This window comes from Enhydra lutris, unplaced genomic scaffold, assembly GCF_002288905.1.
Source record: "Enhydra lutris kenyoni isolate GAN:26980312 unplaced genomic scaffold, ASM228890v2 scaffoldscaffold74, whole genome shotgun sequence".
Taxonomy (NCBI): domain Eukaryota; kingdom Metazoa; phylum Chordata; class Mammalia; order Carnivora; family Mustelidae; genus Enhydra; species Enhydra lutris.
This window is the reverse complement of record NW_019154158.1, coordinates 2951130-2965320: the sequence shown is the minus strand read 5'-3', so window position 1 is coordinate 2965320 and position 14191 is coordinate 2951130. Positions and strand designations below refer to the sequence as shown.

The 14191-nt window shown below is 34.8% G+C and overlaps 1 protein-coding gene across 2 annotated transcripts in view; it reads left to right on the top strand.

Annotated features, from left to right (window-relative positions):
- LOC111160201 (solute carrier family 16 member 7) overlaps positions 1-12263 on the top strand; it is a 177118-nt gene extending 164855 nt beyond the window's left edge. For both annotated transcript variants that reach the window (XM_022523108.1, XM_022523109.1), the window contains 2 exons: positions 906-1721; positions 5819-12263. In XM_022523108.1, coding sequence (XP_022378816.1) covers positions 906-1721; positions 5819-6087 — 1085 coding nt within the window. In that variant the 3' untranslated portion in view covers positions 6088-12263. The remainder of the gene's footprint in view (positions 1-905; positions 1722-5818) is intronic.
- Positions 12264-14191: the final 1928 nt, after the last annotated feature.

The window sequence follows — 14191 nt, the reverse complement described above, 5'->3', positions numbered from 1 at the left end:
AGATTTTCATAAATGACAACCTTTTTATTTTTTTATTTTTTTTTTTTAAAGATTTTTATTTATTTATTTGACAGATCACAAGTAGGCAGAAAGGCAGGCAGAGAGAGAGAGGAGGAAGCAGGCTCCCCACTGAGCAGAGAGCCCGATGCGGGGCTCGATCCCAGGACCCTGGGATCATGACCTGAGCCGAAGGCAGAGGCTTTAACCCACTGAGCCACCCAGGTGCCCCAATGACAACCTTTTTAATCTGTTCACTCTGTTCCACTCTTAAAAAAACAGTGTTCAGGTGCCTGGGTGGCTCAGTGGTTTAAAGCCTCTGCCTTCGGCTCAGGTCATGATGTCAGGGTCCTGTGATCGAGTCCCGCATTGGGAATCTCTGCTCAGCGGGGAGCCTGCTTCCTCCTCTCTGCCTACTTGTGATCTGTCTCTGTCAAAGAAATAAATAAAATTTGGGGAAAAAAAAAAAAAACAGTGTTCACATTTTAAATGTACTCTTGCCACAAGGAAGAAATCTATATATGTGGTGTAAATATAATGCATATAAATATATATGTTTATGTACATAAAGAGGATTAATTTTTCTGTGGTATTAAGTGATTATAATTAAGAACTAATAATTTCAACCTATTCTGTGATTATGGAAACATCAGTAGATGTCCTTGGTTTTATTTTTCTACTTTCACATGAAAGGACTGTGAAGCTGTCATATGTATTAGGGTGTCCAGTTGTGGGAACCTCTTTGTTTATGCATAATTCCATGATATTCATAATTATCAAAAATTACTACCCACTTTTGCACTTTTAGTTCTGCCTTCTCCACTTGAATGTACATTTTAAGGAGTAATTCCTTTTGTGAGTGACATAATGTGTTTGTGTTTTTCTTCCTTTTGTTCTGTTCTCTTTAGGTTTAGGTCTAGCCTTCAACCTGCAACCCGCCCTAACAATCATTGGCAAATACTTCTATAAGAAACGGCCCGTGGCTAATGGCCTAGCCATGGCAGGAAGTCCTGTTTTCTTAAGCACGTTGGCTCCTTTCAATCAGTACCTTTTCAATACTTTTGGCTGGAAAGGAAGCTTCTTGATTTTGGGGGGTATACTGTTGAATGCCTGTGTGGCTGGGTCCCTCATGAGACCTGTTGAACCCAAACAAGTTGCCAATCACTCTAAAAATAACATTGACATAGGAGTGGATGACTCAGGTGTGAGGAGCCATAGGAAGAAATCAGCATGGGAGTTAGTCAATATGTATTTAGATTTCTCCCTTTTTAAGCATAGGGGATTTCTGATATACTTATCTGGAAATGTCATTATGTTTCTAGGGTTTTTTGCCCCCATTATATTCTTGGCTCCATATGCTAAAGACAAAGGAATTGATGAGTATTCTGCAGCTTTCCTGCTGTCTATTATGGCTTTTGTTGATATGTTTGCTAGACCCGCTGGAGGACTCATTGCAAACTCTAAACTTATCCGCCCCCGAATCCAGTATTTCTTCAGTTTTGCAATCATGTTCACTGGAGTGTGCCATCTCTTGTGCCCACTGGCAGAGGACTACACAAGTCTGGTGTTATATGCTATATTTTTTGGTCTTGGATTTGGGAGTGTTAGCAGCGTCCTCTTTGAAACTCTCATGGACCTGGTTGGCCCTCAAAGGTTTTCCAGCGCTGTAGGACTTGTCACAGTGGTGGAGTGTTGCCCCGTTCTCCTTGGTCCTCCTCTTGCTGGTAAGAATAATTCTCATCCAGAAAAGCAAAAAGCATAAAATGAATATCGACTAGCCAGGACATTCTTTGTAGCGTATGATGGGGCTTATAATAATAAGTAGTAATAGCCTGAAAGACTGTGGGTGTGTTAATTTTAGGTTTTATTATGTATGTATTTTTAAATTTCATAAATGGTTGCTCTTAGACCTAAATTTGCTTCAGAGCCAGGACCTGTGAACTTAAAAAGTTAAATTATACTGATACTTAGTAACATAATTTGCATGTTTTTACCCATAGCCATTGTTTTGTGCTTATAAAATTGTGTCATAATAATAAAATTCCACTTTTTCTTCATTCTATCATTGACTAACAAATTTCTCTTCTGCTTATATTAAAATGAGTCAAAACTGTAAAATAATGCTACTAAAGGTCAGGATCTATTTTTTAATTAGAGTACATTGGTTATATTAATATCTTACATGCCTAAGCATAGCATACTTTTATAATATTGCTGACAGAAATATATATATATATCCATTTATATGTATATATATATATACTCATATATATATGTATGTGAAATGCAGTATGGAAAAGAAATTCATTTTGAACAGATACATTCCACATTTATAAATTATAGTGGTTACCTATAGATTTTAAGATCTGAGATATTATAATATAAAAATTATATATTTATATAATAATATTTTATAAAAATTATATTATATAAATAAAATAATTATATTATATAACTTATATAAAAAATTATAGTGGGTACCTATAGGTTTTAAGATCTGAAATATTTTCAGTGATGCCTATGAAAAGTATCTGTGCTAAATGTATAAGTGCATTTTTGAAGCTAAGACTTTGTTCAGTCTTAGACTTTAATGTTATAAATTAAATTAAGTTAATTTAAATTAAAACATTAAACTTTAAAACATTTAAATAAAAAAACATTATTTTCCAGTACATTGTTTTGGTTAATACTAAACTTAGGTATTCACTTAGGCTCTTGGCCTGACCCCTAGTGGTCATATTAACTGCCAGGTTAAATGTAAATTTTTCCAGTATTTAAACTGCTTCCCTACATGACATCAAGGTATCATTTTTTAAAATTCCAGTATAGTTAACAGACAGTGTTATATTCATTTAAGGTGAACAATATAGTAATTCAGCAATTCCATACATCAAGAAATAATTTTGAATTGGGAAAACTTGTATTTAATTTGTTGATCTTTAGGTATCATTGAACTTCTACCTTGCTTTTTCACTTGGTCAAGAACTAGTGGCATTCTTGCCACTCATAGGCGTCACTGAAAATATTTCAGATCTTAAAATCTGAGCGGCTACTGAATTTTTCCATCTATGAGGGCTGTCATCTTGTATCAAGCACAGATGTTTTGGGTGGTCTGTCTTTTAATATTGGCTGTACTATGGCACCAAACCAATTTTCAGAAGGAATGAAAGTTAGTCTTGTTTATCAGCTGATTGATTTTGTTGCATAAGACAACTATAATTGACCTGTCTTTGCCTACAGAATTAGTTTACTAAATGGGTTTTAGAAGCCTATTAATTAGCAGCAAAATTTTTAGTATCAAGAGAGAATATTGTATTTCACCAGCTGTGGTGAGAGTAAAAAAAAATTAAGTCGGGTCAACAGGCATAATGGGTAGGCTCTAAGAATGAAAATGAAGGCATCTGATTTGAATGTTGCTACCTGCGCTGAGAACCTGTATTAGTAACATTTGTATCAGTTTCCGTGATCTTGAGTGCTTCTTGTGTTAATACTGCCAAACCATTACGCAAGTGCTGGCAATGGCAAGAATCCATTTGGGGCTCCTTTTGGAAGTTCTCAGGCCATAGCCATAATAAATCCATTTTTTTTTTCCCATCCTTTTTCTGTCTTCTGGTATCCCTGATCCTCCTTGACTTTTGGACTGGCTTCTTCTCTGTAGCCTTTGATCACTGATAGAACGGTCTGGCGCATGGTAGGCACTCCGTAAATACGTTCGAATGAATGAATATAATTGTTGTTACTTCTCACACCATTGCTGCAGTTGCTGCTACTCTTGTTTGTAAAGCCAGAGTGGAAGATAGGGTATGATTTTTAGTTACTGTTTTCAGCTCAGACTTCCACTGCTGTACTCAACAATAGCTGAAGCTTTAGTTCTAGAAACGTGTCTGGTTTCTTGATGATGCTAAAATAAATTCCCCAGACATTTAGAAAGTATGTTGATATGGCAGCCCAAAGTGATACTAACTCTGATGGGACCATAGACCTAATGTTTATGTATTTAGAAGTATAACAGTCATCGTATGAATAAAAACAATCGACTAAAGCTAGAATGGAAATTTAAATTATGCATTTTGTTATGTTTATGTATATGGCACACTCAAACCTGTTCCACCATTTAACTGATTAAAACAGAGAACTTTGTTCAAATAGGCAATTTCACAAGTAGCTAAATTTAATACTGAGCCACTAACTTATATTCTAGCCAGAATAAATGAGATTCTGATTAAAGAATCAGGCCTATATCAGAATCACCTAGAATATGCATATAATAAATAATATGGACTTGCATATACTATCATTGTTAAGAATTAGGTACCTGCATAAGCAAGAAGCAAAACTAAGTATAAACTGAAGTATTTTTAAAAGTCAGTAAACCTGGGTTCCTGGCTGGCTCAGCTGGTTGAGTGTTCAATGATTGGTTTTGGCTCAGATCATGATCTCAGGTTGTGAGATCAAGCACCACATCAGGCTCTGTGCTGGGTGTAGAGTCTACTTAAGATTCCCTCTCTCCCTCTGCCTCTGCTTGTCCCCCCACCCATGCTTGCTCTCATTCTCTCTCGGGGGAAAAAAAAAAAAGATCAATAATTCTTCAGGTTATATGGTATCAGGCTAGTTTTTAAATGTTCTTAATAATCAAATGTAATAAATACTTTCTTCCTGATTTGTCTGGCCTTAATAATTTAGATTCAGATAAAAATTGTGATTAGCCCAAAAAGTTATGATATGACTCTTAACCAAGAGGTATGGTAAAGCTCTTTTACAGAATAGTTAAGAATCTGAGTTTCAGACAGACCTTGGTTGGATTCCAGATTCTGCCACTCACTGGCTATGTAACCATAATCAAATTATTTCATAGTGATCTTGTAAGAATTAAATGAGCTATAACCTCATTTAAAAGTGTTTAGCCTAAGGGGGCTTGGGTGGCTCAGTCATTAAGCCTCTGCCTTCAGCTCAGGTCAGAATCCCAGTGTCCTAGGATTGAGTCCCATGTAAGGCTTCTGCTAGGCAGGGAGTCTGCTTCTTCCTCTCCCTCCTCCCTTTCCCCCACACCTCCATGCTCTCTCTCTTATTCTCTTTCTCAAATAAACATATAAAAAATCTTAAAAAAAAAAAAGTGTTTAGCCTAGTGGTAAGCATAGAAAAAGCATTGAGTAAATATTATGCCATGTCAAGAACCTTTAAAAAAGCCTTTGGGTCTTTCCTAAAAAATGTGAATTTTTCCTTTTTATTGAAAAGAAGCGTGGGTGGGGCGCCTGGGTGGCTCAGTGGGTTAAGCCGCTGCCTTCGGCTCAGGTCATGATCTCAGAGTCTCAGCAGGGAGCCTGCTTCCTCCTCTCTCTCTGCCTGCCTCTCTGCCTGCTTGTGATCTCTCTGTCAAATAAATAAATTTAAAAAAAAAAATCTTTAAAAAAAAAAGAAAAGAAGCGTGGGAAGGATGAAGCAGTCTCCATGTATAAAAGTTAATAGATAGGTATATCTGTTTGTAGACACACAGATACAATAAACGTGCCTCACACATACATGTATTTATGAATATACACACAAACAGATATATACCTATTTTGTCTTGGTTGTACATTTTTATTGAGGGGAATAATCTTCCTTAAATTTAATATACTGGTAATACAATGCTATGTGTACATACATGCCTTTTTTATGCATGTATAGAATTCATAATCTAGAATAGTTTTTGTTAAAAGCTCATGTAATATTAGCCTCAATAAGAAATGGGTACATACTTTGTGGAAGAATTTACTGGAAAATGTTATCATTTTACAGCTGTTTTATTATGCTGTCTTAAAAGATGTTTTCTGTCTGTTAGGTAAATTGGTGGATCAAACTGGACAGTATAAATACATGTATATAGCCTGTGGCGCTATTGTGTTCCTCTCAAGTGTGTGGCTGCTCATCGGCAACGCCATAAACTACAGATTGCTTGCAAAGGAAAAGAAGGAAGAAGAAAGGAACAAGAAACTGCATACACCTGAGTCCAGAGAGTCTGAACCCTTGAACAAATCTAAACACCATGATGTTGATGTCAAAAGTACAACAACAGAGAATAATTCCTCCGAAAGAGAAACTAATATTTAACAAGAATCACATCTCTGATTTCAGTGTTTATGACTTTCTTAGGAGTATTTTTTTTTTTTTCAAAAATTGGGAAAGTTTTTACTTGAAATGAGGAGTCATAATGAAGGATGGAGATGAGATTTTCCTCGATGGCGGGTTTTTATAGGTTTGTTTTTTAACACTTGTTTGGATAGTTCAAATTTGAGATTATGCCTAGAAAGAATCCATGCAATGGGTTTATTTCCATACATGACTCTGGTTGTCATGGTTAAAATAATTTTAAAGTCTTCCAGTGACTTCCAGTCTTGCTTATAGAGATCTGAATCGCAAACCCCTGGTTTAAGTACTTAGAAGGCGTGTGTTTAATCCAATAAGAATACCCTGTCCAAATTTCATTTTTTAGTGTTAAATGGAATTGAAGGAAAATGAATTTTCTTCTAGTGTGCACGTGCATGCACACACACACACTGACCTATATGTACACAAGACAAGTAAGTTCAAAAAGAATATTATCACTTTTTTTAACTTTAAAAATAAATCCACTGAGAATGAAGAAATCTGTTATATCAGCACACTACTTTACAATGTGAAGCTTAAAGATAAGAACATCAGTGAAAATGAGAACGATCTTAATTTGAAAATGCAACTAACTGCGTGAAAAAAATTTGCATGTATAAAATAAATTTGAAAAAAAAAGTCCATTTTAAACCATTATTTCTGAGCACTGTTAGATTTGATTAATCCATGCACGTGATTTCTTTGAGGATGGTCATTAGTACCTGGTGCTAGAGAATAGAACTCTCAAATAATTTTCAGAATTCTTACTTCATATGTAAATCAAATTAAAAGCCTAAGTGACTGTTCGCAATGAGCTACGTTCATTGATTTTAAAAGGATTTAGTTACAAATCCAGAAAGTAATAACCAGGGATTTTTTTTTTAATCAGAACTCAGTCTACACTCACTGTTAGACTGAGACTTCAAAATGGAATATACCAGAATCCTGGTCGACAGGCTGACAAATAGGTCAATTTCTAATTTTTCCCAACATATAACCGTGATCAGAGGATTACTGTTATGAATGATCTGAGTAAAGCTGACTGAGAGTGAGAGGTGCTTATACTGAGGCCTCCCAGTTCTGTCATTTCTCACCCCTCCCTAAAATGCAAAAGCAAAACACCCAGAAACCCAAACAGGCCTTTCACTCCACCACTGAAATTCCTCAGGCTATAAGGAAGGGCACACTTCGAAATCCCACCCCCTCCTGATGAGACTTCCTGCCGCCTAGGAACATAACTGAGAGACTGTGAGAAAAGGTTTCTAGAACTGGAGGCTGCTCATGACTCCATATACACACTTGTGAAGTTTATCACAGGATAGCAAGAGGCCTGCAACATTGCCCGTTGCTGGCCGGTTTAATTTAGCAGTTTCTCATTTTCGTAACGATGTTAAAACATCTGAGAATCTGAATCACCCTTGAATGTTCAGGCGTATGATAGTTACTATGCACTGAGAACTATAAATACCATTTAGAGTAAGACAGTACTTTTAAACAAGAAAGAATTTGTGCCTTAGGGCTAAAGTCATTAAGTATTTACATCAGTAAATCTGAAATTTAAATTAAGAGTATGATTAATGAAAAACATTTAGTGCTTGATTATGGAAGTGATTTAACTCTTAAGATGTCAAAAGGAATTTGCTGTTCATTTTTTTTTTAAATTGCAGTGGAGGCAGACTATTATTTCCTATAAGATTACACCTGGACACCAAGCTTTTGTGATAATTAACATTAAGGATTTGATTTGTAAAATTTATGCACTGGCTAAGCATGTGGCTCATATTTAGGAAGCTATATAAAGTCCTATATTTCATTTAGCATTCATTTTGTTTGCAGATGAAGAGGAATTTGTATTTTTTTAAATATTAAATAAAGCAACTTGTGCCAATACCATAGGTAAAAAAAATCAGGCAAAATGGGGCAGTGTATGGCCGTTTTTAATTTAGTTTTGCCCAATCTTGAGTCTTGAATGAGCTACTTTCATATTATTAAGTGCTTTTGTATAGAACTCTGACTTGTCATAAGAACCGCAACATTACAAATTGTGTAGTAGCTCCCCAATCTTAAACATTTCCCAAGAAATGTCTTCAATTCTCTGAGGATATGTATTTAGATTAATATACATATCAGATCCTGGGGGAAATAAACATTAAAGTAATGATAAGTGGGGTTTCGGGCCCAAGGCTTTAGTCCTTTTGTCACCTGCTGGTGGATGCCTTCCAGTGCCTTCCTCCATAGAAGAAGGTTCATTTATGTATTGATGAGGTTTGTGTCAGGTGAAAACTGATTCTTACCTGTTCTGTTGGTCTTCGGTCATCTTCATTAACTTTTCATTTCTAACACTGTATATTAAATTGTTGAAAAAGAAAGGGAAGTAAAATTGCACATTCAAAGCACGTAATAATTCAAAGCCATGCCCGGCGACAGCTCTACAGAAAGTTACAAATATGCACACATGTTCATTCTCACAGTTATGTTGAAAATTAATTTAGAACACACTTGAAACAGTGACATAGACTCATGTACAGGATTGAGAATTATTTCAGAGTAAAATAATTATCTAGTCGTTCACTCTCTCCACTCCCTTGAACTTGTGAGTTTATTTGTTGCTTTAAGAGAATCTTTCAGAGACCAAGAAGAGACTATCAACCCAGAACATTCACACGGTCTAGAGGAAGCAATATAGTTGGCCTCTGAGTCTGCAGTGATCAGTGTAGACCATATTTCTTTCCCTAGGAGTGACAGGTTTTAGATGTTCAAGATATCATGAAACGAAATCAGAGTACACCAATAAAATTCGTTTTAGTCCCATTACCCCACTGGGGAATTGTTAAGAAGGGAGGTTATCAACCAGGGTACTAAAATAATTCATAATCACTAGCTACGTTAAGTATTTTTCTACTTGTGATAACTAGCAGCCCATATTTTTCACAATTGAGCCTTAAATATGCCTTCACTAAGAATTTTGGGTATAGACTTGTCCTGACCTATCCCTACCCTCTTTCTTGATCCTTTTTTTTTGGGGGGGGGGGTCCAGTCAACACACGTTTAAGAGGCACTGGGTTAGGTCCTAGTGTACTTCAAGTTGGAAGACATGGTGTTTTCTCAATGTAGATTTATGTGAGTTTCACTTCTTTGGTATCAACATCCACCTGTCTTATCTCATGCCCCACCTCTAGACACTAGAAAATCAGTAAAATGAGTTTGATATATTTGAATGTGCTCTTTAAAAAACTAGATTTTTTTTTTTACTCCTCCTCTGGCTGCACATGACAATTGAGGATACAGAAAAAAGATGTATGATGTAAATATAAGTTTTTATATTGATATTATAAAATGCAGAGAAATCCTTAATCAGTTAATTGAAAATTATTTTCCATCTAAAGTACCTTTTTTTAAAAAAGTTCTCTCATATGTATCATGTTGCACACTTTTAATGAAACAAAATGAAAAATCATGATCTTTAGGTTCCATTTAATAGGGAGAAAGGGTATAAAGTGAGAAGGGAACTAATATTTACATTGTACATTTTACCTACATAATACCTTTTAATATTCAAACCAAATTATAAGTAGAGCTATTGACCTGATATAACAGATGAGAGAAACAAAACAAAGATCAGACACACAAAGTTCAGCTAATTACCCAAAGTGAAAAGATGTATGTGACAGATTCAGAACTAAAACTCGGATTTCTCTAAAAGCAGAAAGAGCCCCTAGTGTGTTCACTAGCATGCCGCCTTCAATAGAATCTATAGAAGCAAAGGTAGATAAAATAGAGATACAAAAAATTTAAACCCTATATAGCCAACCAATTAGGTTTAACTGCAATTTGTATCTTGATTTATTTCGTGTTCATTAGAGACTGTTTGCTATAAACTGAGTATATAATTTCAAGTTGCCTGCTTTTCTAGCCAATGCAAATTATACCAAATAATGGTAATGATTGTATAATAGCCATAATTGTTTTAATACTTTTTGCACGAAAATAATGACATATTTATATAACTCAGGGATAATATATTTTCCCCGAGGTTGGATTTAGAAGAAAAATGTTATTTTCTTTATGGACAAGTAATTCCCATATTGGTTGCTACTTATTATGACTCAAAAAGTACTTCATACAAAACATTATATTCAGAGTTACAGAGATTCCTATTTAGAGGATCATCCAAGCTACCAAAGAAACTTAAAAAGATTGTAAGATATGAATGATTTGGTTCATCTACAGAGTATGTATTTATTTTCATCATTTAATGTAACTCTCCCTACATCCTAACTGATTTTTCAACTTTCCTGGAACATCTGTTACTGCCATTGTCCCCTCTGTCCATTTGTCCTATAGTCAGAACAAATGTCCTTGCTTTTGTCCTTTCCCTCTAAGACTTTTGACATCCACAGAATAGTGTTCTCCTTCGCACTATTTTAGATACTGTACTTCTAGTGCATCTTTCACAAAATCACATGTGCTGCATCTGGTCTTAATCAGTTGTGATGTGTAGGAATGGCTGTCTTCCTGGAATCAACAGTATGTACTTTTGACCATGACCTCTCATCTTCACAAGTGAGGGAACTCCTGTGACTGGAGGCTTGAGGTATCCTGGATAAGGAAGGTGCTTATAATCTAGAAGACATATTGTTAATAGGAGTCTTCCTTGTGCATGATAAATATATAAATGAATATGATTTTTTAGGAATCTAGAAAAAAATCAGTCTTCCTGTCCTTGGCACTAACTATCCTGGATGTTTCTAATCTTCTTAAAAGGCCTCGTGGCTTTGAGAAACAAAGCTTACCATGACAGCACGGGGCCATTACGTACCTTATACACTCTTTCAATGCAGTGAGATCCCCGATGCATCTTACCAAGTTGATTCCTTACCACCACACTTCACAGCACCAAGCAGCATCAAAATTATTCAGATATAAGTTGAAATTAGAATCTTTACTTTATTCAACTCACTTTGATTTTTAGGTTTTGATTTTTACACATCCATGTGCACAGTCTCCCTGCACTTAAAAGCTGAGAGGCTCAATTATCTGTAATTATAGTGCTTGTATAATCAAAATCAGAAATTATCTTTGTTGATAATTAAAACATGAACAATTTGCTGAGCTCACATCATTTTTTGTAGCTCTCATTTTCTTTTCTTTGCTCTCAGTTGTTTGTACACTATTTAATTTTTAACTCCTTCAAGGTCCTGCGATCTGGTTTATATTAGTCTTCCCCCACATTGCCTTTCCTTTGCTTTATTCCACATCTGTGCAGTTCATGAAAGCATTGTTATAGTACTGAGAATCAAGCTTTTTAGGTCTCTGCGTTAAGAGGAAAAGTAATATTGCAAACAGAATTTTTGGTATTAGAGCATATGGGGATTTTTTAGACTGAATTATTTTTCCCATCCCAATCTTGAGCCACCTTACCTTCTTATCTTCTTTTCTCATAATTATTTTTTAAAAGTATTTTCTTTCCATTATTTTTTACAATATCTAGGCCAGCTTCTTAAGCATTTTTCATCAATTCTGGGCATTTTTAATACAGAACTCTTGTTTCTTTGGCGGGTATAGTTACACTCCCCTGTGTGGTGAACACCATGTTTTTCAGTCTCCACATGTACTTGTTAATAGTGTGACTAACATTCAGGAATATTTCAATAGGTGATTAATTGATTACCTTTTCAGCAAATACTTTTCTTCACATAGCAAAACAAGCTTTTTTGTTTAAAATTCAAATATGGCAAAAATAAGCTAAAGAAACTCTGTATGAAAACACTGCTACTCAATATTCTATCAAGACGTAAGTTGATAAAAAGTTCTGTTCAGATGAATAAAAGAACAGAATTCTTATATGAATTTCAGGGTGAATTTTGAAACATCTTCCTCCAAGCTTTTTATTCTGGGTTTATTGTTATTTTACTTTCATATGCATCTAAGAAAGATTTTGAAGTTAGACCTAGTTTATAGGGTTGTTCATTAGAGTACGAATTTTGGATATACTATTTAAAGGACTTTATTTTTCTACCACATGCTTTCTATTTGTAACTAAAGTATGAAGATTTATGAATTTAGTGAGAAAGGACGTGAACTAAAGTGTTTATTTTTGGGACACCTGGGTGTCTCAATTGAGTGACCGACTCTTGGTTTCAGCTCAGGTCATGGTCTCAGGGTCGTGAGATTGAGCCCTGAGTTGGGCTCCATGTTCAGCGTGGAGTCGGCTTAGGTTTCTCTCTCCCTCTCCTCCTGCCCCTCCCCTTGCTCGTGTTTTCTCTCTCTCTCAATGCATAAATAAATCCTTGAAGTGTTTATTTTCTAAGCATTAGATATAATTGTATTTTGATTTGTATTGTATTTTATTTTGATATATTTATGTACCAAAAATATATTTAATTCATTTCATCTTCTCAACCCTTTAAATTAGTTTGTTAGAGATACACATTTTTACAGAATAAGACCAGAATAGGTTAAGGGCTTTACCTAAACATACATCTATCCTTTTAGTAAGTGCAGGGTAGGAAGTAGAACCCAAGTCTTTGGACTCTTGACCCACCTTTTCTTCGATTGCACAGCATAAGCCATCCTGTTTTGTAGACTGAATACATATTCACCCAGAAACACTTATTCTACCCTTGCTTGATAAATCCTTTATTTCCAAAATAAGTATATTTCTACTGAGTCATATTTTGCTAAATCATGTTTGTAAATTTAATTTGAAGAGTATTTAACGATTCCCACAGTAGACAATTCTGAGTAAACTGGACATAATAATTGGTGGGATGAAATGATTTTGCACAATATATGTGGCTATAGCAATATCTAAGTCATTAAAAATACTCGCCATTAATGTGTTTATAGAATCTGTGTGTCAATATTCCATTAATTCCTCCTTTCTTTATGTTCCTATTTTATTTTAGAACCATCATTCACTTGTTTCCTAAAAATTTAATTCCAGAGCACAGAACACACAATGCAAGTTTGTTAAATTATTAAGTTGTATGTCAGAAATTATCATCATTGCATAACTTTGAATAGGACACACCAATAATATTTCTCGATCTAAGAATCTGAGGATGAGTTAATAAAATTATTAGGATAAGACCTATCTTGAAAATTCTTTCTTTATTAAATGGACATTTATGTAGTATTTTTTATGTACTACATTTATGTAGTACATATGTATATTATGTCGTTAACACAAAACCTGACAATGGGTGTCTGGCAATTGTAGAACTATAGTTTGTCTTATGTTCGTGATACCATCTTCTTCTGTCCCCATTTTATCTAGTAGATTGGTGGGGGGGGGTTCCTTTTTTATTCTATTTCAGAAAAAAAAAGTCACTTCTAAATAAAAAATCCCTAGTGAAGGGGAGATGGTTGCTATTAGGAATTTGCTCTGTACAAGTGTAAAAACAATCTATTTGATACTTGTTTGCTTAATTCATCAAAGATATTTACCCTAAGAACATACTTTAATAAAAGTTTTGATAAACTGATGTGTCACAGTAAAATCTTTCATGAACAGGGCCCGTGATGCCCTTGTATTCAGTGATGTGTTTGGTTAGATTTAGGGAAACCGATATCCAAATATACTCAGTTTATCTTGTCTGTGTGACAGGTCAAGCCTCAGTAGCTCCAGTGAGTGCATCAATAAATAGAAGCCCCTTTCTTTGTAATATGATAAAAATGAGATCACAAATTACTTAAATATGAGTCAGGTGTAGAAATTCCTGTGTTGAAGATGGGACAGTAAATTATTTCCATGTATTTGCTAATATTTACATTTGATTTGGAGCTTCTTACTAAAAAGCACTTCCCTCCAAATATTTTAAACTACTATATTGATTAATATTTCCTAGAATGAATACTTCCCTATTTCTGAGGAATTCCTGAAAATATTTACTACTTATATTCTTCAAATATTTCTTTCTTATCCCATTGGTATGTATGGGCAAATATTAAAAGTAAGATTATTGGTATAAAAGTCATACATAATGACATGTTGCTAAGAAGACAGATATAAGACATTGGTTGGCAATGGCCAACGTAGCTAGCTTTTGCAACAATTCTTTAGGGG